Source organism: Myotis lucifugus, unplaced genomic scaffold (assembly GCF_000147115.1).
Source record: "Myotis lucifugus unplaced genomic scaffold, Myoluc2.0 scaffold_6, whole genome shotgun sequence".
Taxonomy (NCBI): domain Eukaryota; kingdom Metazoa; phylum Chordata; class Mammalia; order Chiroptera; family Vespertilionidae; genus Myotis; species Myotis lucifugus.
In genome coordinates, this window is record NW_005871054.1 from 19,324,331 (window position 1) to 19,349,694 (window position 25,364).

At 36.6% G+C, this 25,364-nt stretch overlaps 1 protein-coding gene and 1 non-coding gene across 2 annotated transcripts in view; both read left to right on the plus strand.

Moving 5' to 3' along the window:
* Nucleotides 1–25,364, plus strand: part of HEATR5B (HEAT repeat containing 5B) — a 71,831-nt gene that overhangs the window by 34,848 nt on the left and 11,619 nt on the right. The window contains exons 20-28 of the mRNA XM_006083455.3: nucleotides 1,499–1,668; nucleotides 5,844–5,988; nucleotides 7,548–7,787; nucleotides 8,506–8,757; nucleotides 13,676–13,857; nucleotides 17,026–17,094; nucleotides 21,228–21,407; nucleotides 23,723–23,960; nucleotides 24,928–25,182. Of these exons, the coding sequence (XP_006083517.1) occupies nucleotides 1,499–1,668; nucleotides 5,844–5,988; nucleotides 7,548–7,787; nucleotides 8,506–8,757; nucleotides 13,676–13,857; nucleotides 17,026–17,094; nucleotides 21,228–21,407; nucleotides 23,723–23,960; nucleotides 24,928–25,182 (1,731 nt within the window). The remainder of the gene's footprint in view (nucleotides 1–1,498; nucleotides 1,669–5,843; nucleotides 5,989–7,547; nucleotides 7,788–8,505; nucleotides 8,758–13,675; nucleotides 13,858–17,025; nucleotides 17,095–21,227; nucleotides 21,408–23,722; nucleotides 23,961–24,927; nucleotides 25,183–25,364) is intronic.
* On the plus strand, nucleotides 17,180–17,288 carry LOC111824185. The gene has a single exon (XR_002827280.1). It is a non-coding gene; the product is annotated as a U6 spliceosomal RNA (small nuclear RNA).

Sequence of the window (25,364 nt, forward strand, 5' to 3'; positions counted from 1 at the left end):
CATCATCATGTTGCTTAAAGAAATGTTGTAATAATAATCATTACTGTGTATTAAATGCTTGCAACTTACGGAAGGCCTGGAACTCTGCTTTTTACTTATTATTTTATTAAATCTCTACAACAAACCTGACTCTCAGTGTTTTTTGAAGTTTTAAACAGAGAAGACATTTCTAAATGAAGATAAAGATAAAAGTGGATTCCTTTGGCCTGGAGAACCATTCACTTTTCTTCATGGACTTTAGTTTCACTATTTTTTTGAACTCTAAGTATCAGGAGCATAGTTTTGAAAAAACCACTGCCATAAAGTAAATAATATTATCTAATTTTTCCCTGAGGAAGCAAGCCTAGAGATGATAAGTAACTTGCCTAGAATTACTGAACAGAGTAGCAGATTTATGATTCTAAGGTCTATGTTGTTACCTTTCAATTCCACTGAAATAATTCAACTAATGGCTAAATTAAACACATCAGCAAATTACTGTGAATTTATCCTGAATATTTCAGCATTTATTAAGTCCTTTCAATGGGTAAAGCTTCTTAAACGTTATTTCACTTAATTCTGACAATAATCCTGACATAGATATATCTCTATTTTACTGATGAAATACTGAGGCTGAGAGAGATTAAAAGCTTTTCCAAGTATACAGTGAGTAGTTGGAGTCAGAGATGAAGCCCAGATCCATTTCCTCTGCTTGCATTTTTTACTACTATGGACAGATATTTTTAAAAAGAAAGAAGTAGAAATAAGATCTTAAGAAAAAATGCTAGGAATTGAAAAAAAAATGTGTAATTTAGACATGTCTCTTTTTTGGACTCAGTGTCCTCTTTGAGAAAGTTGATAATTCTATCTTCAGTGAATATCAGAAGGATATGGAGAGAATCAATATGTGCCTTTGATTATGTATTTACCAAGTGCTTTTGGATATGATGACGATGAGGCAATGCGTATTTCAAATTAGAATGTGACTCTTATGTGACTCTGATTTCCTTGCTTAGTCTTTATGTGTATCTAAAATTATTTTGTTTTACATTGGTAAAATTTTTAAATCACTTATATTTGGCAATTAAGACATTTTTATACACAGCATATAATACTATAATTTATTTTTCCTAACTATCACTGTAAAAGTTACTCTTAATCTTATTTGGAAAATGGGATTTCAAGTTACTGTATGATAGAGGTGATAATGTTAGTTGAACAGAGAACCAGACATGATGAATCTTTTGGCCCTTTTACATAAAACTGACAGGTTTAAAAGACAATATCATTTTTCAGGAAATAAATACAAACCTAGCTAAATCTAACAGAGGTGCATCATTGTCATATATACCATTGTGTTTTGAAATGATTTCCATGGACTTTGCAGATGTTTTGTTTAGAAACAACCTAAATAGTAATCAGAAGGAGGGTTATTTAGAAGATAATTGTTTTCTAGGAGTCCTTTTGGTGATAATAATAAAGTAGTTGTTTTGTGCATTTATTTTTCTTTTACTACTAGGAAATGGAGCAACTATTTCCACAATTCGTTCTTCTTGTTTGGTGGGCTGTGCAATTACCCAGGACCATTCAGATTCTCTCGTTCAGGCAGCTGCCATATCTTGCCTTCAGCAGCTTCACATGTTTGCACCACGACATGTCAACCTGTCTAGTCTCGTTCCTAGCCTTTGTGTGAGTATAAAGCTCTTTTATTTACTGATTTATTTAGAGAGCTCCAAATTTGTTTCCCAAAAGCTCAAACTAGACCAAAATAAACAAAAAAGTAGGTTTCCTAGATGATGGATTCTAGGGTTTTGGCTTCAGTAGTCACTTTCTGACTATTTATTTTATTTACCGATTCCCCCCCCCCCCCCATCTTAAGATGTGTTTTGGTAAACTATTTATTAGCTAATAGTCCTTAATATTTTTAGAGTTTCCCACTCAGAATTTTATTTCTTGAAGTTTGATAACTTCTGAGAATCTGTTCCTATCCTCACAGTCGTTAGTTTATTCACTCAACAAATATTTAGTGAGAGCCTGCTATATGCCAGACACCATGCAAAGTATGGGGATACATTTGTGGATGAGATAAGATAAAGCCTCTGTCATAATGAAAATTATGGTTTCAAGGGAACATGCTTAACAGTGATTATTTACAAATGAAATAGGTGCTAGTAAAGACTATAGGAGAGCATTTGACAGGGAAACCTATCATAATCCAGGCATTCAGAAAAGATTCCCGTGGAAAAAAATGCTATTTAAGGTGTGATTTTCAGGATAAATAGGAGTTATTTTGAGGAAGAGCACTTTATTGGAGTGGACAGCATTTATTTTTAGGCAGAGAGAAAATAAGTAAAATGCCCCAAGACAGGAAAGAGTGTGATGCATGTAAGGAACTGGTAGAGTAGCGCAAATAGAAGCCCAGATACATTGGGTTAAAGATGGACTGTAAACAGAAACTTCTTTCCAGAAGTTTGACTGTAAGGAGAGGACAGTAGGGCAAGGGGGTGATGGAGTCAGGAGAGATTCTTTTTCTCTTACAGTAGAGAGAAATGAGCATGTTTAAATGCGATGAGATGGAGGCTATAGAGTGGGAGAATTAATGGTATAAGGCAGCGGTTCTCAACCTGTGGGTCACGACCCCTTTGGGGGTCGAATGACCCTTTCACAGGGGTCGTCTAAATACATCCTACGTATCAGATATTTACATTACAATTCATAACAATAGCAAAATTACAGTTATGAAGTAGTAACGAAAATAATTTTATGGTTGGGGGTCACCACAACATGAGGAACTGTATTAAAGGGTCACGGCATTAGGGAGGTTGAGAACCACTGATATAAGGCCTAGAAGGAATATTTAATACTAGGGGCCCAGTGCATGAATTCGTGCACCTTGAACTGTGGGCTGTGAGGCTGTGGTGGACACAGGAGCAAGTCTCAGACCATCCTCCGCGCCCCCTCCCAGCCCCTCCTGCTGTGCCCCCTCCCGGCCCCTCCTGCTGCACCCCCAGGCCTCGCTCCCACCGCCGCTACTCTTATGCACTGACGGCACCAGCCCCAGTCGCACCTGCTGACGGCATGGAAATATATATATATATATATTTTTTTTCAAGGTTTCTAATGGGATAGCGTTTCCAGGGCATAAGTAGATAGCTCTTCCAGTGCAACGTAAAGAAAGGAGGAGAGGATGAGTGTAGGTATAGGTTGGGAGGAGGGCCAGAAGTTTGAGGAGAATGGGACGTAGGAGTTGGGAGTATATGGAGAAATACAAGATCAGTGTGGCCTCTTTGGCTCCATTGTGTGATTTATGATGGTACCAGTTCACCTTGTTGTGAGAATTTGTTCAGCACCTGTAAACAACTTGGGTGCAGGCTTTGAGCAGCCAGATACTTTGATACATTCATAGCTGGGCTTTGGCCAAGTTGATTCATTAAATGACAGCAGGATGAAGGAAGTGAGGAAGTTAACAATGGATTATGAAATTTCATTTGGATAAGGGAGAAAGACAATGACAGGAGGAGGCTGATATATAGGGAGAAGGAAAGGTATAATAGATGCAACCATGGGAAGATATTGCTGAGAAAAGGGAAGAGAAGGTTATCCACAATGTGGTGAAGGAACTGGAAGGCCATGATATTAGATCTCATGTGGTATATTTAGCTTTACTCCACTAAGTTTGCTCCTGTTTCACCCCTGGGAACTGAATTAGTTCCAGATTATCAAGGAGTTTGAGTGTGCCACAGAGCAGAAACCAAATGTACAATGTTTACAAAGAGCATATGCAAAGAAAATAGTTAACTAGAATGTGCACTAAATTTAATTCTTCAACATGATATGAAACATCCTGGCAAAAGCCATGGTCTAATGCCCAAGCTCTGAGGCCATAGATGGCACCACATGAGTGAGGTGAACTGGTTACAGGATTGAAGCTTAGGTAGGCAACTGACAAATATGATGGAGATGCAGACACACACTCCACAAATTATCTGGTTCCTCTCCCCCTTTTTTTTCTCCTTAAAGGTAATTATACTGTGGGGTTGACCTTATGTGCTAGAACACATTTAAGAGGACCTGGGAAAGTAATAACATGACTTTCTTTATCTCAGTGGCAGTTATCCGTAAGCCACAGGGAATGCAATGAACTTCCTTTGTGTTAACACAGCATTATGTCTCCAAACCTATTTCCTTAGTAGAACCTCTAGGGTTTTATTACAAGGCATGTTGGAACTCTTTCCTGAAACTCTTTTAAAAAGTAAGTAGTGAGATTACAGGCAGCTGGTGGGAAGGAGATGGCGTGGTAGGATAAGATGAGAAAAAGGGCCATTCAAGTGGCTGTCCAATTTCCATACTGATAGAAGTCCCTTCCATTACCAGATCTTTTGACACTCTCTGAAAAATAATCTACACATAGGTTCATCTGTATTCGTGGAATCAATTTAGATTTTATAAACTCCATGCTCCTTTCTATTGAATTATTAATTGCTCGTTGTACCATGTCCCGACAGACTATTCTGCACATAGGCATTGATGTCTATAGGTAATTGTAGGAGATGTCAATGAGAGAAAGACTTGAGCTGAATGCCCAAATTGTCAGTGACAGAGCAGGGTGTCCACTTGTTGAGGATGGTAGATACAAGAAGAGATAGCAAGATGACATAAAGTGTAAAATAATAGGGATTTTTATTGGAAGGTGGAGGTCTGATGTAGGAGCAAGCAATGTTCCTGGTCCTGAGTTTTGTGAAATGTAAGGAGGGGAAAAGAAGCTTTATTGGAGAATAATTAGGCATAATCTATAGAAGTTGAATATGTGCCTGCGCTATTACCCAGCAGGTCCACTGTTAAGTAAATACCTGACAGAAATGCATGCACATGTATACCAAAAGACATGAACAGGAATGTTCATGTCACACTGTGAAGAATTACTATCCCCACTTTATATATGGGCAAACAAGGCACAGAGAGGATAAGTAACTTATCTAAGGTCACTCAGGAATAAGTGACAGAGCCAGGATTCAAATCCAATCTGGCAACCAGAGCCTGAGCTCTTAATCATACTTTATGTATTAAGTATACGATATTGATTCTTTCAGGAACTTTTGAAGTTAAAAAAAATTCCATACCAAATGGCTACATTTTCCAATTCTTTTCAGATGTTTGTTTGGTTGATTTTTTTTTTTTTTTTTAGAATTTTAATTAATACCCTCCTTTGCTTTCAGTTTTTACTGTGCATTCTGCCCCCTAAATTTTCATTCACTATATTTAATCTCTATACACTTAAAAAGTTTAGAAGACAAAGTTTAGTAGGGCCATGTGTAAAATAAGATATGCAAAAGATCCTTCTAGAATTTTATTAGGTATACTTGTATGATATTTAGTGCTCAGGTCTTGGGACAGTTACTTTAGCTACTGAAATGTTCTTTATATATTTTATTGGCATTATTATTTTTCTAAAAGTCCATTATTTGACTACTAGTAGCCCTGTGCACAAATCCGTGCACCAGTAGCTTGCTGCTGCCCTCCTGTAGCTCTCCTCCCGCTGCCCCGCCGTCCTGTAGCTCCCTCCACCACATTGCCCCCTCATAGCTTGCTGCCCTGCCCCCTCCTATAGCTCTCAGCTGCCTGCTTGTAGCTCACTGCCCCACCCTCCTGCTGATCCGTGATCCGGTCATTACGCAGTCAGACATTACGCTTCATGGCTTAATGACCATTTGCATATTACATCTTTATTATATAAGGATGTTATTTAAACAGCTGAGGCTGTTAAATGGAGAGCCTCTTCACAAGTTAGGTGTTTATATACCTTCATGAGGCAAGTACAATTGCAGCTTTTAAAAAAAAATGTCTACAATTATTATGGCTTCTAGGTTCACTTATGTAGTTCCCATTTGTTACTTCGACGAGCAGCAGTGGCTTGTCTCCGGCAGCTTGCACAAAGAGAAGCAGCTGAAGTCTGTGAATATGCCATGAGCCTAGCCAAAAGTGCAGGGGACAAAGAGAGCAGCGGTGCTAGTAAGTAATTTTACCAGTCAGTATTCTTTTCCTTTAAATATTCGAACATTTCAAATGAGTATTACTTATTAAATAACATTTTTTTGTTATTTGATCAAAAAATATGATCAATTTTCTTATTCTTTTAAATAAAATAAAATCATTATCACCTTAAAAATTCCAATGTAGTTTTTTTGGTAATTTTACATTTTTACCTTCTAAAAGATTTCGTAGCTTAGAAAAATACCATTTACTATCTGAATACTGCCATCCTTTGAGAATTATTTCACTGTATAAAGGGTGCCTAACTCTGGGGATATTGCTTGGTGTCACTAATAGACTTCTGAAAAGAGAAATTACCTATTTTGAAAGACTCCAGTCTTTGACAATAGTTAACTTTTTGTGATCCAACTTTTCCTTTGAGAGATAAGGCCAAAGTAACCAATAATCTATGAATTGTTGGTAGATGCTCTGATAGTAAAAGGTAAATCTTTGCCTTCTTCAGGTCTTTCTGCTTTATGGGAGGGTTTAGTTTTAGTATAGCTTGAATTCATAGCTCATCTTCCACTCTCTAGGGATCGGTGGCTTGGCAACTTTTTCAGAGCTTAATTGACAGAGATATTTCCCCTGTTGTGAGAGAAAATTTTTGCTTGTAAGACTTTCTAATGCATAGAAGTTGCTTGGGGATTAATCAGACACCAGAATAACTTCAATTTTAGCATAGTATAATGAGAGTTCCATTAACAAGCATAATGTATTCATTCTTAGGGCTACCAGTTTTATTATTTCTGCTGTGTATGAGAATAAAAGTATTTTTAGAAAAAGCAAGAACTTTATTACTATTCTATAACTGTATTATTTTTTTCATTGTATGTTTCTTGGAAAGGATTTTCCAAATATTAAATGAACTTTTAGGATGTAATCCATTTATAATTTGTGTTCTGATTTATAGATTTTTTAAATTCTGGACAATAAGACCAAGTAAGTTTCAACTTGTTTTTCCAACAAATATAGTGGACACTTTTTCAGTCCATTAAATTAAATCTATTTAGAAAATCTCTCTTTCCCACCCTTGTTAGAATAAAATATTTTCATTGAGCATTTTGTGAGATTTGTTTAAAATACCTCAGAATATCAGTCTTTTTTTTTTAAAATATATTTTATTGATTTTTTTCACAGAGAGGAAGGGAGAGGGATAGAGAAGTTAGAAACATCAATGAGAGAGAAACATCAACCAGCTGCCTCCTGCACACCCCACACTGGGGATATGCCTGCAACCAAGGTACATGCCCTTGACCAGAATCGAACCTGGGACTCTTGAGTCCGCAGGCCGACGCTCTACCCACTGAGCCAAACCGGTTAGGGCCAGAATATCAGTCTTAAAGATTAGGGTTTTACCTTGAATTGTCAGATTAAATTCTGATCCTGAAGATATATAAACAGGAGACCACAGATAAATTGTATATATAGCTGGTTTTGTTGCTATTGTGAATTTACATTTAAGCCTTACTTCTTATCATAATTACCTACAATATACAGCAAAATCTTATACAAGTTCATCTGTAAAACTTGCTTTTCAGATGTCAGTTCTTTTGCACCTGGAGTAAGTTCTCAGAGTGATATTCACTGCCGGCACCAAGGTGTTAATATAACAGAAACGGGTCTGGAGGGACTTCTTTTTGGAATGCTAGACCGGGAGACAGATAGAAAATTGTGTTCTGATATTCATGATACTTTGGGACATATGCTTTCATCACTGGCTGTAGAAAAACTTTCCCACTGGCTAATGCTTTGTAAAGATGTCCTGGCAGCTTCTAGTGGTATGTATTTAATATATAAAATATGTTATCAAAATAATGAAAATTATTTTACTTCTGATATGTACATTTTAAAATACCTCAATATATCAGTCTTAAAAGATTAGGGTTTTACCTTGAGCTTACATTTTAAAATACTTATAATTTTAATCTAAATATCTGTAACAGTGGTTCTCAACCTTCCTAATGCCACGACCCTTTAATACAGTTCCTCATGTTGTGGTGACCCCCAACCATAAAATTATTTTCGTTGCTACTTCATAACTGTGATTTTGCTACTGTTATGAATCATAATGTAAATATCTGATACGTAGGATGTATTTAGACGACCCCTGTGAAAGGGTCGTTCGACCCCCAAAGGGGTCGCGACCCACAGGTTGAGAACCGCTGATCTATAAAAATGTTGAAGATTATATTACAAACTAATGAACTTCTTTATTTCTTGAAAAATGACTATGTTCAAACTAAATTTTCATATATAAAAATCCTAGGTTATTCTGTGGATAGCACAGTATGTTAAGCTAGTGAAATATGTGAGATACTTTTATGTTATCTTTTTCTTGATTTTTGCTTAATTGTTTAAAAAAGAAAGCTTGCCAATTCTACTGTTCTCAAAGGATTGAGAACTTTTTTAAAAAATTAGAAATCTTCTAACAATGTTTTTTGTAAAGTATCATTTTTGCTCTAAGGTTGTTATAATATGCTTTTATTTTTGTTACAGATATGAGCACTGCAACTCCATTAGGTAGTGGAAAAGATGAAGAATCTGAAAAGAAAGATGAGATGGACGATGATATCATGTTTACCACACTAGGCGAAGAAGATAAATCAAAGCCTTTTGTGGCACCTCGGTGGGCCACTCGGGTATTTGCTGCTGATTGCCTGTGTCGAATCATCAATCTGTGTGAAAATGCAGACCAGGCTCACTTTGATCTTGCCATGGCACGTTCTGCTAAACTACGAAACCCTACAAGTAAATTTAAAATCAGTACTTCTTTTCCCAAAGTATTTTTATAGGTTTACAATATTTTACTGCTTTAGGCTGTAGCTTTCTTTTTTATTTTCTCTTCCTTTCTTTCCCTTCCTTTCTCTCTTTCTCCCACCTCTCTCTCTCCCTCTCTCCCTTTCTCCCTCTCTCCCTCTCTCCCTCTCTCTCTCTCTCATCTATTGATCTCATTTGTCCTAAGGATAACGATGGCAGTAACTTATGTTTCCTTAGTACATTGTCCTAGTTTTAACACTTCAATGTTAAAATTTTCAGATTAGCACTGTATTTTACAGAAATGACAAATCTTTAAGATGTATAACCTGAGTTCTGCAGTCCTCAGCATGGAGAATGTCAGACTTTAGGACTGACTTGGTGAATTTCAAACTCTTAGATTTCAGAAATGCTATTAGGTATTTTTGAAAAGGTGAAAATTGTTTATTACTGAAACCCCTCATGGGTTTTTAATGTTTTATAAGCTTTTTGTACCATATATCTCCTGGATTAGATATTAATGAGGAATATACAAAGAGATTATGAAGTCTAATATCTTCATTTTACAAATTTGGAGACCCAGACAAGCTGAGAGCTGTGCAGTAACAAACTCCATATCTTATCCTGTTGTCTCTTCAGCACCCAGTCATTTTTAAAATATCTGGAGACAAATTTTATATATCAACAATATTGAAGTCTATACATAATGCCTTTCAGTTTACTGTGTTGTGTTTAAGGATCAGCAGAGCTTACAAATGGATTAAAAAACAAAAAGTAAAACATCATGCCCCATGTATAAAATGTGAATCTGAATATAGGGTACCAGCAAAGCATGAAATGTCATAAACACTGTCTTTCTCATGTCATCATTCATCAAATATTTACTGAATCCTGTTCTTTGCTTCATACTGGGGATACACAGAAGAAAAGAGAACATAGTCCATACCCTTGAAGAGCTTTTAGTGTAGAGACAGAGAGACAGACTTGTCACATAATTATATGTCCCAAATGTGGTATGATAGAGTGCTTTGTGAACATAAAAGAGTAGCATTCGTATCCTGAAGAGCCAGGGAATACCTCACAGATTCTGTAATTTTGAAACTAGGTTTTAAAGGCAGAGAAAGGGTTTTCCAGGTAGAAGAGGCTGGTTGTATTTGTTGTCTATTGCTGCTATATAACAAATGTCCACAAACTTAGTAGCTTAAAACAACACAAATTTATTGACTGACTTATAGTTCTTAGGTCAGAAAGTTCAGCATGAAACTCACTGGGCTAAAATCAAGGTGTTGGCAGGGCTGCTTTCTTTTCTGGAGGCCATTTTCTCCTCTCCTCTCCCCTCCTGCCTCACCCCCACCCCCTGGTTTCTATAGGCCCCTGCATTCCTTGGCTTGTGGCCCCTTTCTGTCTTCATTCCCAGCAAGATTGAATCTCTGTGATCCTTCTTCAGTCATCACATCTTTTTCTCTCTTATTGCAGCTAGTTAAGGTACTCTGATTTTAAGGACTCATGTGATTAAGTTGGCCCACATGGACAATTTAGGATAATGTTCCCATTTGGGGATCCATAACCTTAATCACTTCTGCAAAGTCCCTTTTGCCATGGAAGGTAACATATTCACGTTATAGGAATTAGGACATGTAAGTATTTGGACACCATTATTCTGCCTACTACACTGATTTATTATAAGCATAGGAGGTTAGAATTTGTAAAAGCATGGAAGGATAAGTGTTCATGCTATATTTAAGGAATGGTAAATATCCTTAAATAGTCTTTCTTACTTTATATTTCTTAATTGTTTTGTCTCACTATTATAACTTGTTGTGTTTTTGCCTGCATTCTCAGAGATCCTCACAAGTGTTTCCTTTATATCATTGATCATGTTTTACTCTTTTCTCCTTCCATAGTGGATCTGAAGCCTTTTTTTGTGTTTTTAGTTTTCCTTTAATTCTTCTATATTTTTTCCACTGCTATTATTTCAAATTATTTTCACTCTTTATGGTTTTCCTTTCTTATTCCAGAAAAATAACAGCCATGGGTATTTTTTACATCCTATTGAACTGAAAAATGATTTTCTAAAAATTTGACAAAAATTTTTCTAATTTCCTTTTCCCTGAGTGTTTTTTCCATAGGTTTGTTTGCTTATATATCATTAGAGGCCCGGTGCACAAAAATTCGTGCACTGGGGCGCGGGGTGTGTGTGTGTGTCCCTCAGCCTGGCCTGTGCCCTCTTGCAGTCTGGGACCCCTCGGGGATGTCCACCTGCCAGCTTAGGCCTGCTCCCCAGGAGATCGGGCCTAAGTTGGCAGTCAGACATCACTCTGGCAGCCCGGGAACCCTCGGGGGACATCCTTAGCGCTGCTGTGGAGGCGGAAGAGGCTCCTGTCACCACCGCTGCACTGGCCAGTCATGAGCCAGTTTCTGGCTGAGCAGTGCTGCCCCTGTGGAAGCACACTGACCACCAGGGGGCAGCTCCTGTGTTGAGCGTCTATCCCCTGGTGGTCAGTGCACATCATAGCCACGGGTCATTCTGCCGTTAGGGTCAATTTGCATATTACCCTTTTATTATATAGGATTGCTCACAGTGTGGATGGTGTGGGTGGCCAAATTGCCCATGTTTTCTTTGCTTCCTGGGCACTTCACATTGGTAGCTGGATAGTAAGCTGGTATAACAGCTCCACAACCTAGATTTCACTATCTAACATGCTTTGTTCTGCTTAATTGAAACAGGATCCTTTCCAGCATCCACTGTGCCATTCTGAACAGTCATGGGAGGGGGTGTGAGAAACTATAGACTCAATGTGAGTCCTATCTAGACTCTTCCTGTATTATCCCTATCTCCCTTTTGATCTACTGTGTTTTAGATGTAGGGAATTACTACTCCAGATGTAATAAACTTCTAACAGCCTGCTAATTCTCTTCCCATTTTGGAGTTTCTGCCCAGTCCCTATTCCCACTATGCCTCTTTAGGAGTTCATTTCCTTGGATTTGGAAAAAACATAAAGGTACTGATTTGAGAAAGGTTGGAGGTAGAGATTATGTAGAGAAACAACAGCACTTTAATTTTAGGAACAATTTTGGTTGGTAGATTGATATAGTTCTGGACCTTATAAATTAAGTGACAGGCAACAGAAGTTATATAAATAATGGGTCCTTTTATTTACTTTTGGGCTGGCATAATATTAATATGCCCATTTTAATTCAGTTTCTTCTGTCGTGGAAATTTTCTCTCAAGTTCTGGAAATAGTTTATTATAACTAGTTTTTATTGATGGTGTGTTTTTGCCTCCTTTAGATGAGAAAGCATTTGGGGTCTTGTAGCCAAATATTTTTTCCCCCCTCAATTCTTTTTGCTTCCCTTCCCCAAACCAATTGATTTTTTTTTTTAAATTTAAGATTCTAAAATTGGCATTTTGGGTGGACACATGAAAAAAACTGGAAGATGCTTGTCTTAAAACCTTCACAAGAACAATAACAAGAAAAACCTGTTTAAATAGTAGCTGAATGGGGATCAGGCTGAGTCACACAGATTTGCCTCTGCTTCAAAAAGACTGTGCAACTCTTGTAACCTCCTGAAGAATTTTATAAAGTCCCCGAGCTCAATAAATTTTTTATATAACTTCTGTTGCCTGTCTTTAAGTTCAGTGATATTTTCTTCTTCAGTATCTAATCACTATTAATCTTATCCAGCATATTTTTCATTTCAGATATTTCTTTATCTCTAGAAGTCCCATTGGTGGTTTTCTCTGTCTTTTATTTCTCTCTTTATTATATTTATGTTTTTCTCTTCCTTCTTGAATATAGGCAACATATTTATAATAGAGGTTCTTGTCTGCTAATTTGTCATCTCTCTCATTTCTGGACCTGTTTCTATTCATTGGTGTGTGTTTTTCTTTCCTTTCCTTGTTATGAGATATATTTTTCTGCTTATTTGCACCCCTGGTAATTTTTTATTAGGTGCTATACATTGCAAATTTTTTGCAATTAGTACTATATTTTGTTGTATTTCTTTAAATAGTGTTGGACTTCATTCTGGGTTGTAGTTAAGTTACTTGATACCTTTTGAATTCTCTTGAGACATGATTTTAAGGTTTTTTTTTAGGGCACAGTTAGGGCAGTCTTTACTTTAAGGCTAAAAGGAAAATATATATCTTTTTTCTACATCTCATTCTTATAAAAGTCTTCCAGAAAGGGGTTGGCAAACTACTAGATTTGGCTGCAGTCCAAATCTAGCCCACAGTCTGTTTTTGTAAATATAGTTTTGTTGTTGCACCACATACCCATCTGTATACATACTGTGAGTAGTTAGTTTCATACTATAATAACAGAGTCGAGCAGTTGCTATAGAAATTATATGGTTGGCCAAGCCAAAATATTTACTATCTGGTTCTCTACAGAAAATGTTTGCCAATCCTATTCTCAGAGAATCACAGACTTCTTTGGGGAAAGTAATGGTAATTAATTTACCAGTGTTGTTGAGCTATTATGATATGGAAGCTTTCTTGAAAGTGTACCTCTGTTATTTTTAAACACGCTGAAATGTGTAAATCACAAATGTTTTATAACAAATTTATTTCATTTCATTTTTTTTTAAATGGAAGTGGTATCACTGCTTTCTCTCTCTTTTTAAAAAAATATATTTTATTGATTTTTTACAGAGTGGAAGGGAGAGAGATAGAGAGTTAGAAACAACAATGAGAGAGAAACATCGATCAGCTGCCTCCCGTACACTCCCCACTGGGGATGTGCCCGCACCAAAGTACATGCCCTTGACCGGAATCGAACCTGGAACCCTTGAGTCCACAGGCTGATGCTCTATCCACTGAGCCAAACTGGTTAAGGCTCATTTCATGTTTTTATGTTATTATATTTATTTTTGGGAAAGTTTTCCTTTTGCCTTCTATTTTTATTTTTAGATGACCTCTTGGTACTTCATCTTTCTGACCTGATCCGTATGGCATTCATGGCTGCAACTGATCACAGTAACCAGCTGCGGATGGCTGGGCTCCAAGCACTTGAAGACATTATCAAGAAGTTTGCATCTGTACCGGAGCCAGAATTTCCAGGTCATGTGATTCTGGAGCAGTATCAAGCTAATGTGAGATATTCTATTTATTTAAAATTTTAAAATTGATCTTTTGAGTGATCATTAAAGGAGTGAAGATTCCCTGGAAAAATGTATTTGGAACTGCACCCTATTTATTCAGGTAGAAGGCATATTTCTACTGCCATTGTCTGTTACATAGTTTGAATCAACCCACAGTTGCAGAAACAATAGTATAAAACTTGTCACTATTTTTAAGTCACGATAGCATGTTAGTGATAAAACTAGAATAGAAATTCTAGCTTGGCTTTGCTGTCTTGTGTTTACATATTTAGCATACCACTTAAAAGATAAAAAGAACATTCAAAGAGTATTGTGGATTTCTTGCCATTATTTTTACATATCAAGACTTTATAAGCATTTTTAAAAATGAAAAGCAATTGTGCCCTGTATGCTGAAGGATAAATTAATTTTTAATAACATTAGATAAAATATTACTGAAAGAATTAGATACTTGCAAAAGATTTTTTTATTTAATTCTAAAAAGGATGCATTTTTTCATGAGATTTATCCCTTTATTGGTTATTCAGATGAGGCACAATAGATGTATTCCAAAAAATAGTAGGTTATGTAAAAGCAAAGAACTTATGCTAGCAAGGAAAGAATAAACTTTTTCTTTTTAATGTGGTTATACCAAAATCTTGGTTCTGTCTATACCACACCTTATCTAAAAGCTATGCTCAAACCTAAACAAAGTGGGAATATGTATAATCCATTGTTTTCCCATCATAAGTATAGGTGAGGAAGTTATAGACTTGAGCCCAGCTGGCTACCAAAAATCTTTATACAATTGTTTACTCTCAAATACTCAGCCTATTAGAATAAAGTCCTTTTGTGTGTTTTTAAAACTTTTTATCTATAATAATAAAAGCATAATATGCTAATTAGACCAGACGATTTTCTGGATGAAGCCGGGGCTGGTAGGGAAGCCTGGTCCCGGGTGCCTGCCAGTGGCTGGAGGGAAGCCCAGGTCCCAGGTGCCAGAGGGAAGCTGGTGCCGGTAGCCGAGGGAAGGAAGGCCTACTCTTGCACGAATTTTGTGCATCGGGCCTCTAGTTTATAAATAATTTCAAACAGAAAAGTTGCAAGAATAGTAAAAAAAAAGTCATATCTTTTACTTATAACTGCCAATTGTTAATTTTGCCTCATTTGCTTTAACATTGATAGTGTCTGTCTCTCCTCTCTCTCTCTCTCTCTCTTATTTCTGAATCATTGAAAAGTAAATGATTTAAACCATGTACCTTTACCTTGAACACTTCAGTCTATATTTCCAGCGGGTAAGAATATTATCTTACATAATCACAGAACAGTTATCAATTTCAGCAAATTTAACATTGCTATACTACTTTTATATAATCTGTCATATTCCACTTTTATTAGTTGACCCAATAATCTCTTTTTTTTTATTAAATATATTTTATTGATTTTTTTACAGAGAGGAAGGGAGAGAGATAGAGAGTTGAAACATCGATGAGAGAGAAACATCAATCAGCTGCCTACTGCACATCTCCCACTGGGGATGTGCCCACAACCCAGGTACATGCCCTTGACCGGAATCGAACCTGGGACCCTTCAGTCCGCAGGCCGACGCTCTATCCACTGAGCCAAACCGGTTTCGGCCCAATAATCTCTTTTATAGTATTTTCCTTCAGTACAGGACCCACTTACCAGCTCTGCGATTATTTGATTATTGCAATGCTAATACTGCAGTTAATTGCCATGTGTCTTTAGTCACAGAGAGGGGCTCTTTATTCATTTCCAAAGTGCTGTTGATATGCCTTAGCAAGTGAATCTCTAGTGAAAGGGAAGAAATCTCAAACTAGGGGCTGACTACATTTAATTCTTTATTTAGTTCATACGTATTAAATCTAATGTAGCTAAGAATCTGTGATTGACGTTGGCTTATTAAAACTAAAGCTCAAATCCCTCACTTATTCCTATAACAAGAGTATATGAAATAATATTTCTTGAACAACCTTTTTTTTAAAGCATCCCTCTTAAAAAAAATAGTTTATTGATTTTTAGAGAGAGGAAGGGAGAGATAAACATCAGTGCAAGAGTGCAACATGCCTCCTGCATGCCCCCCACCTGGGGATTGAGCCTGCAACCGGGGGTATGTGCTCTTTCCCAGGAATGGAACTGGTGACCTCCCAATGCATGGGAGGATGCCCACCCAACTGAGTCACACCAGCCAGGGTAAAGCATCTCTCTTTCTTACTTTTTAAAAAAAAAAATTTGTGTTGATTTCACAGAGAGGAAAGAAGAGGGAGAGAGAGATAGAAACATCAATGATGAGAGAGAATCATTGATTGGCTGCCTCCTACAAGCCACTGGGGATTGAGCCTGCAACCTGGGCATGTGCTCTGACCTGGAATCGAACCGTGACCTCCTGGTTCATAGGTCAGTGCTCAACCATTGAGCAACATTGGTCAGGCTGCAAAGCATCTCTTTTTGAGGTGAAATAATCTCTCAAGTTTTTTTTTAATGACTACAAATGTTTAGTAATTATTTAAAGGAATTGATCCAGTTATATAAAATTCACCCATGAAGTAAATATTGTTAGAAATATGTTTAGGAAAATATAAACAAAAAAAAGGATAGCAATTTTTTGTTATCTCTGGGAACATCTGACTTTGTCAGAAAATCCTATTTACACTTAAACAAAAACAAAGGAAAAATAAACAAAATTCATTGCCTATTTGGTATAGTATTCATATAGACTTAATAATAATAACCTCCTGGAAAGCAAAAAAAATGGTATGGTTGAGTTTATCATAACTGGAAAGAAAGAGAGATATAATAGCCCTGGCTGGGTGGCTCAGTTGTTTGGAGTGTTGTCCCATGCATCAAAAGGATGTGGGTTCCATTATAGGTCAGGGCACATACCTAAGTTTCTAGTTCAATGCCCAGTCGGAGCACATATGGGAGGCAACCCATCGATTTTTCTCTCTCACACCAATGTTTCTTTCTCTTTCTTCCTCTCTCTGTCAAGTCAATAAAAACATATCCTCAGGTGAGAATTAAAAAGAGAGAGAGAGAGAAAGAGAGATAATAAAAAGGAAGGAACAAAATTGTGTTTTGTGTGTATTCATCTCCAAAGAAAAAAAAGAGGCTTACTGTTTACTACTTAACTTTAAAAATAAATTCTATTTATTTTTCTAGGTGGGAGCTGCTCTAAGACCAGCCTTTTCACAAGATACCCCATCAGACATAATAGCAAAAGCTTGCCAGGTAAGAAGAAAAATAGGGTTTTGTATGGCTTTGGTCTATAAGTTCATAGATATCTTAGAATTTCACTTCCAAAAAAGAAGATAGAGTGCTCGCTTCGGCAGCACATATACTAAAATTGGAACGATACAGAGAAGATTAGCATGGCCCTTGGGCAAGGATGACACGCAAAAAAAAAAAAAAAGATAGAAAAATTAAATAACATTTATTTTTATCTTGGTAATATAGCAGTAACAGTTTCCTTTTTTATTTTGTATCAAATGATGATATAGAAACTGTTAATCACATCCCCCCCCCCTTTTTTTTATCATAGCTGAGGACATGACTTTGGGATGCATAGCTTTTATATAACCCAGAAGTGAACAGAAATATGACAGTCATAAGAGGGACTAAAATAAATGTAAGATCGCAAAATCTAGAATAATTAAAGAATGCATAATAATGACAATTAGATAACAAAAGATTTCTTTGACTATAGGCTGCAATAATTCTACAAATTTCTGGGTATTAAATTATCCAAAAGAGAATTTCACAGTATGGATATTTCATTGCAAAATTAATCTCCGGGGATTTTCTTACATTATTGTATCTGAAGAGATATACCTTTAGTAAATTCCTCTTTTTTATTATGCCTCATCCTGAAAAAGGATTCATGCATTAAGCTCTAATCTTTCAGAAAATCCGATTCTTCATCTATTTAAGGATAGAATAGAAACAACTCTCCAAGTTTTCAGGAGTACAAAACTATGGTCTGTCATTATTGCTTAGAATCCACAAACAAGCTACATATATCCTCAGAGAATGTTCTCTTTGCAATGATGATTGGAAATTCTGACTTTGTTCTCTCAGTGGCTGAATGGATTTACCTCTTCCTTCCATTGGTAAGACTTATTTTTCTGAAGCCAGCTGTCTTAATGGTGGCCTTCAGAGAAATGAACTCCTCCCACCAATAGCAGACCAGAGAGAGAAGAGGGAGCCTTGTTTAAGAAAAAGGTCTGGGGATCATAGTACAAACCCTGGAGTTAGAGTAGGTCGTTTGCTTTGGCATACCGAAATCACAGTCATGTATAAATAAATATATCATAGTGCTGTTTCAGAGCAGAGTATTTAATTAGAGAAAACCTGCTACAAAGTTCCTGATCATTAGAAAAGCAAAGGCTATTAGAATTTTATTTTGTGAGTGAGTAGTATGAAAATTTCCTGCTAGTGAATTTGCCTTAAGCATCTTATTTCTTATGTGGCTCCAGCTGCTTTTCCAATAAGCAGTTTCTTTTTCTCTAGTGTCAGGCATACATTTTTGACCTCCTATCCTTCTGTTTCTGGAAGAAACCCTGGTTTTGAAACACTTGAAGAGGTGTTTCCTTAAGGGCTAGTAAGGACTTGGCTTCAGGCAGATCATGAAACATGGCATCCCAGCTTGTTTACTAGATAAATGTATCATTAAACCTGGAAATCAGGGTAATTCTTCGATATTATAGGAAGACCTTCAGATGTAACGCAATTGGGGACTAATCAGTGGATTAATCAAACATTACTTCAAGCAGAGTAGAAATAACATATTACATACTTTAAATATTGACTTCAGCTTAAAACTTATAAGTGTGCACTTATTCACCACTCTTTTGCTGCAAGTCGAAGATCTTTTCTCTGGTTATGATTTTGCTGATTCAGTGCTGCTTTGTCTTTCTGGGTAAACCAAGCCCTACTGCAGTATCTGCAATTTCTAATTTCATGTTCTTTAAAGTGGAAAATGTACTTAGGTTTTTGCAATGTAAACTTAGTGCCAAGTCTCAATCTGTACAATTTTCCCCAACTTTTAGTTATATTTCTACCAAATTTTGCAGAAATATTTATCAGCTCTCTCCAGTATGTTTTGTTTCCTTAGAATAACAACTCTTTATTCTCCTATTTATAGTTAATCTTTTTCACTTTAAATGTCATGTTTTCAACATTGTTTTGACTGGCATTTTATTTTGCCATCAGTATGTTTATGATTGATAATATTAAAATATCCTTATTAATTTTTATTCAATTTAGTTTGAATCCTTTGAGAATAAGATTATAAGAATATAATAGTTACATAAATATTTATTCTCAACTTTTAAAAAGTTTTAAATATAGGCACACAGTCCATTAACCATGATTCAATATCCAAATGCTCTGAAAGCCAAAAGCTTTTGCATAATTTGTTTTATAGCAAAACCTGAGCTGACTGTACTCATTTGGCCCTGACATGAAGCTGAGTGAGACTGGAGTATTGGTTAATCTCTTTCAGTGTGACTCGTACTATCTTTCACTCTCGAAATATCCATGTTAATTATGAGGTGCTCCCACACATCTTGCTTGTTGTCTTTCTTAATGAGGTTCATGTCCCTTGTTACCTTTTACCAAAATGTTGTGAACTGTGAAACATGTCTTGGCCCAAGGATTTCAGGTAAGAAAGTGAGGACTTGTAATTGTTGAATAAAGCTGGCACTACCAGACCACCCTTCCTCTTGACATTCTTCACTTGGCTCCAGTTATCACCATACTTACCTGGTTTTCCTTCTGCATTTCTAGTCTTTCAATTTCTTTCATTGCTTATTCTTACTCCATTTGTCCCTTAAGTAGAACTATTTTCCCTGTGTCTTCCCTTAAGACTTCTTTTAAATCCTCACCTGAGGATTGATTTTTGAGAGAGAGAGAGAGAGAGAGAGAGAGAGAGAAAGTGAGAAAGAAACATCAGTGTGAGAGAGATACATAGATTGGTTGCCTCCCCCGTATGTGCTCTGACTAGAAATTGAACCTGAAACCTAGCTAAGTGCTGGCCGGGAATCAAACCTGCAACCTTGTGGTATATGGGATGACGTTCCAATCAACTGAGCTACCCGTCCAGGGCAAGGCCTTTTTTTAAGCACATCAATTCTTGAACAAATTCACCTAGTAACATTGCTTTAGTTATAGCCTTTGTGTGGAGCATTCCCAGGTCTACAGAGTTACCTTTGTCCTTGCTCCTGAAATCCAGACCCAAGTTTCTAGTCGCCTGCTGAATCTTTCCCGGGTCTCTAACTGGTACTTTGAACTCAGCATGTCAAAATGTTCACCACCAAGATCATGCTAACTTCTCATCACCAAACTTTTCTATTTTCTTATGTTATCTCTCTTAAGCAGTATCACCTTCCTTCCATTAACAGCTTTGGCAATCAAAATTTGGCAATTTTTGATTCCTCGCCCTTTTTGCATAGCTTTGTGCCCCACCCCCTAAAAATATTTAATGGGTTTCCAAACCTTGTGATTTCTACTTCCAAGTCTTTCCCTGATGCCTCTCCCTTTTTGTTCCATTCCCAGTTTGATCCCTGTCATCTCTGTTTCATAGTATTGTAATAGTCACTTAACTGAACACATTGCTTACTATCTATACACATTCATTCTATGCATCAATACTGGAGCAGGCTTTCTACTGGAGCACAGTTCTAATAATATCCCCCTGCTCAGAAGCCCTGAAAACTCATGATTACCTACAGAACAAGTCTGCATTCAGTTCTAATGGAATTTAAATTGTGCTACAATCTGATCTCAGTTAACTTTCCTACTCTTAGTTCTTCCCCCATGTAATAACTCCCCTATATCTATCCACACAAACCTTCCTGATATCTAAACATTCCCATTTTTCCTGCCAGAATTAATCTCTCCCTCCTTTTTTAAGTGTAGTATTGTAGTCGTAAATGTTCTCATGGGTTCATTCAATCTGTTTTCTTTCTTGAGGACAGGGACTAGATTTTTTCCCCTTTACTTAAAAAAAAATCTCATAATACCCAGAATAACCCTTTGCTTATAGTAAACAGAAATGTTGTTGAATTGAAGAATTGTTCACAACTGACCTGATTTAGATGGAAAATCTTTTCTGGTAAAATTTTTGTCCAATTAGACAATGGACACATGACAAGTAAATATTGTTTTATTTTCCACATCATTGTACAATAAATTCCATACTTGCTGTTTAGTTATTAAAACTAATATTAAAGCATAGCTTTGCGGTTTTTTGTTGTTTTGTTTATTGGTTGTTTTTTTTGTGTTTCTTCCCTCAAGGAAAAAAACATATTTTATATTAAATGTTAATATTTTTATACAACAATTTTAAAATTTTCTTTGGCTAGGTGTGTAGTACATGGATTGGAAGTGGAGTTGTCAGTGACCTCAATGATCTTCGTCGAGTACACAATCTGCTTGTTTCTTCTCTGGACAAAGTTCAGGCTGGAAAAGGATCTTCCAGCCAGCTGTACCGAGAGAGTGCCACAACCATGGAGAAACTGGCTGTTCTTAAAGCTTGGGCAGAGGTAACTGTGCCTGTTGTTTTGAACTGTTTCTCCATGTATGAGAAAACGTGTCTCTTTTCTTATAGGTTAAAAAAAAAAATCTATTTTTATTTTTTTAAATATATTTTTATTGATTTCAGTGAGGAAGGAAGAGTGGGAGAGAGATAGAAACATCAATGAGAGAGAATCATTGATCAGCTGCCTCCTGCACGCCCCACACTGGGGATCGAGCTTGCAACCCGGACATGTGCCCTGACTGGGAATCAAACTGTGACTTCCTGGTTCATAGATTGATGCTCAACCACTGAGCCATGCAGGACGGGCTGGTTTTTTTATTTTTTAAAACTGACCTTTATATCAAATATATTTGTTCTTTCATATCTCAAAAGAACTCTCATAAATCTTTTGAGTATTATATTTTTAATGAGTTTTGTAAAAACTTCTATATTGAGGAAGGGCTCTCTGTACTTACTATGGAGGCATTAGGCAGGGAAAACATACAAATACAAATAATAGAAAATAATTTAGGCCAAGAGTTTTTTGTTTGATCAAATTTCAGGAGACTTGCCACCACTCATTGGTACCCAGGCTGCAGGTTGCAGGGGATATTTGTGTGTTTTTCTTTTGTTTTTTTATAACTCTTTATTGTTGAAAGTATTACATATGTCCCCTTTTTACCCCCATTGCTCCCCCCCCCCCCATTTTGTTTTTTAATAGCTCGTTGTCTCTGGAAACATGTGACCTGGTCAGAGATGATGGTATTAAGTAAATAGAAACATTTTGGGGGGCTTATTTTTCTAGTTAGATATTACACAAGAAAAATACAAAAATTAGAAGTATAAGTAAAATAAAAAAGCAGACTCAATTCTGCATCTGAGTTTTATTCATTCATTACACAAATCATCTAGTGTTTGAGTGTAGTAAAGTGGGGGAGATAGATCATTAAAAACAAGTTTTAAAAACATTCCTTCTTTTAGCCCTTTTTTCACTCCCCTATCATTATATTAGTCTGCGACTTCATGGAAGGCTAAAACCATGTGCTACTATTTGTCTTTGTTGCCTCAGGTCCTACCACAATAGCAAATACGAGGCAAAAATAAGTACCTGGTAAGGATTTGATGAGTGAATGGTTAAATATACTGCAGTGCTTATGAGAGGTTTTCGTAAAATGTCTATATAATAATAAATATGGGGTAAGCAATTTAAAACCACTAGAAAATATGAATGTGATACATTTATAGCTTGAGATCCAAAGTCCTTACATCAAAAATTAATTTGCTTCTGTTTCTAAATATTCAGGGTTAGTATTTCTGACTGACTGTAACTATTACAGATCATTGCAGTGTTAAAGAATGCTTTTTCTCAAAAATGAAGATTCATTGTTTCCTGTAATTATTGTCTAGAACTTAGAATGACTGCACCGTAGCTGTGTGTTCATTGTAGGAATAGAGATAAGACCCTGCCATCCATCAAGAAGCTTACACTGTATACACACATACATAGACTTCCTCATTGAGTACAACGAAGATATCACTGTGTAGGGGAAATCAATTTTCTCAAGATTTTTACCTGGTACAATTTTCTTTCTTACTCTATACTCTTGCTCCCCTCCCCCTTTTTTCTTTTTTCGTTGATGTGTGATTCAGCTTTGTTATGTGTCAGTTGCCAAAGCCTAAATGTATGTACAAAGACAAAGAAAACAAAAGTAACTTCAACAAAGAGGAATCTTTAAAGTTATGTTTTAGGAAGTTGCAAGTATACATCTTTTTGGTTTTAAAAAGTGGAGAGAAAGGATACAGATAATATATGTCACTAGTAAATTATATTCTTGGCTTAGCTATCTGTTGTAAAGACTGGATTGCTAAATATCACTTAAGGATATGTTAGAAGGGGGTTAGAAGGATATTTATGGAAATCCCTTCTCTGACCTCTTCTCCCCTCAGCCATTTTCTTTGAATGCTGGATTGTATCTAATAAGTCTGTGAAAGTGGAGGCAGTAAACAGGAAATTATGCCGTATGGCAAAAAAAGAAAAAAAGAAAAAAAACACATAAAAGGGGGCTTTGTAAAGTAGAACAGGAGAAGCCAGAAAAAATTCAGAGGATTCTACTAAGGAATATGCTGTGAGTGGAATACTAGTCAGAAGTCAGATCAATGAAAAAGATTGCATCCAAAGCAGCTAGAATTATTCTTTTGAGGTTATCAGGAGATCATCAGGTTGTATACTCTGTAGGATTTATATCCAATTATGTTTTATGATTTAACTATGTAATCATAACAACTTCAAAAGTTCTTAAAAATTATGCTTTGTTTCTCCTCCTGATACAATCTTACTAGGTATATGTGGTTGCTATGAATATTAAAAAGGAAGCAGAGTCGAAACCAAAAAGAGCAATTAAAAATACTGACGATGATGATGATGATTATGGTACCATAGATGAACTACCACCAGATAGTTTAATAACACTTGTACAACCTGAACTGCCCACACTCAGCCGCCTGTGGTTAGCAGCATTAAAAGACTATGCACTTCTGACTTTACCAGCTGAATTTGCCAGCCAGCTCCCCCCAGATGGTAAGTACTGCATTCAGAGTTATGCTTTTATGGAATTCTGAGTAGTAATTAAACAAAATGGAATTGGTGGAGGCTAAGCAACAGTTATAATAACATCTTATATTTCTGTGAACTTCAGCTTGGCATTCTCTCACTTAGAGCATGTTCGCCATATTGAATTTGTGAATTCATATAGAGCATTAAACTTACTTGTTAGCCAAAGCAAAAATGTTCTCACTATCATAGTGCTAACTATGAGTTAGGGTATTCTAAATAACTATGCATAACAAGTAATTATGCAAAAACATGATGAAGTATATTGCTGAGCTGGTCAGTGTACGTGTGCAAGGACAGGCGAGGAAGTCCTCAGTTTGGTACTGAAAACAGGTACAGGGAAGAATGGCAGAAGAAAGGAAAAAAGAAAGAAGCAACATAGTTCCCTGGCTATGACAAAAAGAGAAGGTGATAAGGGTTTTATGTGTCTCTGGCAACAATGAAGAGGAAGCCTGTGGCCACAGGGTAGGGATGCTCTTTTGTATGTGCTGTGGTCTGAATGTTTATGTCTCCTCAGAATTCCTTGCTAAAACCTTACCTCCATTGTAAGGGTATTAGGAGGTGGTGCTTATGTTGTGAGAGTGGAACCCTCATCAATAGGATTAGTGTCCATATAAAGAGACCCCCTCAAAGGAAGAGACCCCTCCCCCCCAATGCTCCATAGCCCCTTCCAGCATGTGAGAACCCAGCAAAAAGGTGAATCAGGAAGAGGGCCCTCAGTGAACCATGCTGGCACCCTGGTCTCAGACTTCGAGTCTCCAGAACTATGAGAAATAAGCTTTTGTTGATATAAACCACCCAATCTGTGGTATTTTGTTACAGTCGGCTGAATGGACTAAGACAGTATGCAATGAGTATTTTTAGTTAGTTGTACATAAGTGAGTGAACAATTAGAATACAAGTAATGTTTTTGATTGATTTGATTGTTTCATAGGTGGAGCATTTTATACTCCCGAGACCATTGATACAGCTAGACTTCACTACCGGAATTCCTGGGCCCCAATTCTCCATGCAGTGGCCCTTTGGTTAAACAGCACAGGATTTACATGTTCAGAGTCAGCAGAAGCAGCTGCCGTATCTGGTTTACAAAAACGTCCTGCGTCCGTCAATTTAAACCAAGCATCAGGAGCAATGCCTAGTGCTAAGTCTTTACCAGAAATTAACAAAGACAGGATGCATCTGATTTTAGGTAGGTGAATCATGTTTATGTACTTCAAGATGTATCACTCTGAAAATTTATCTGTAGGGGGAAAAACTTCCTTCTACACTCTTAGGTTCTGTGGCTGGTCCAAGAATTAAACCCACAATAAAACAGGTTAACAGGAGGAAAGCATACAAAGTTATATAATATTTTTACATGTACACAGAAGT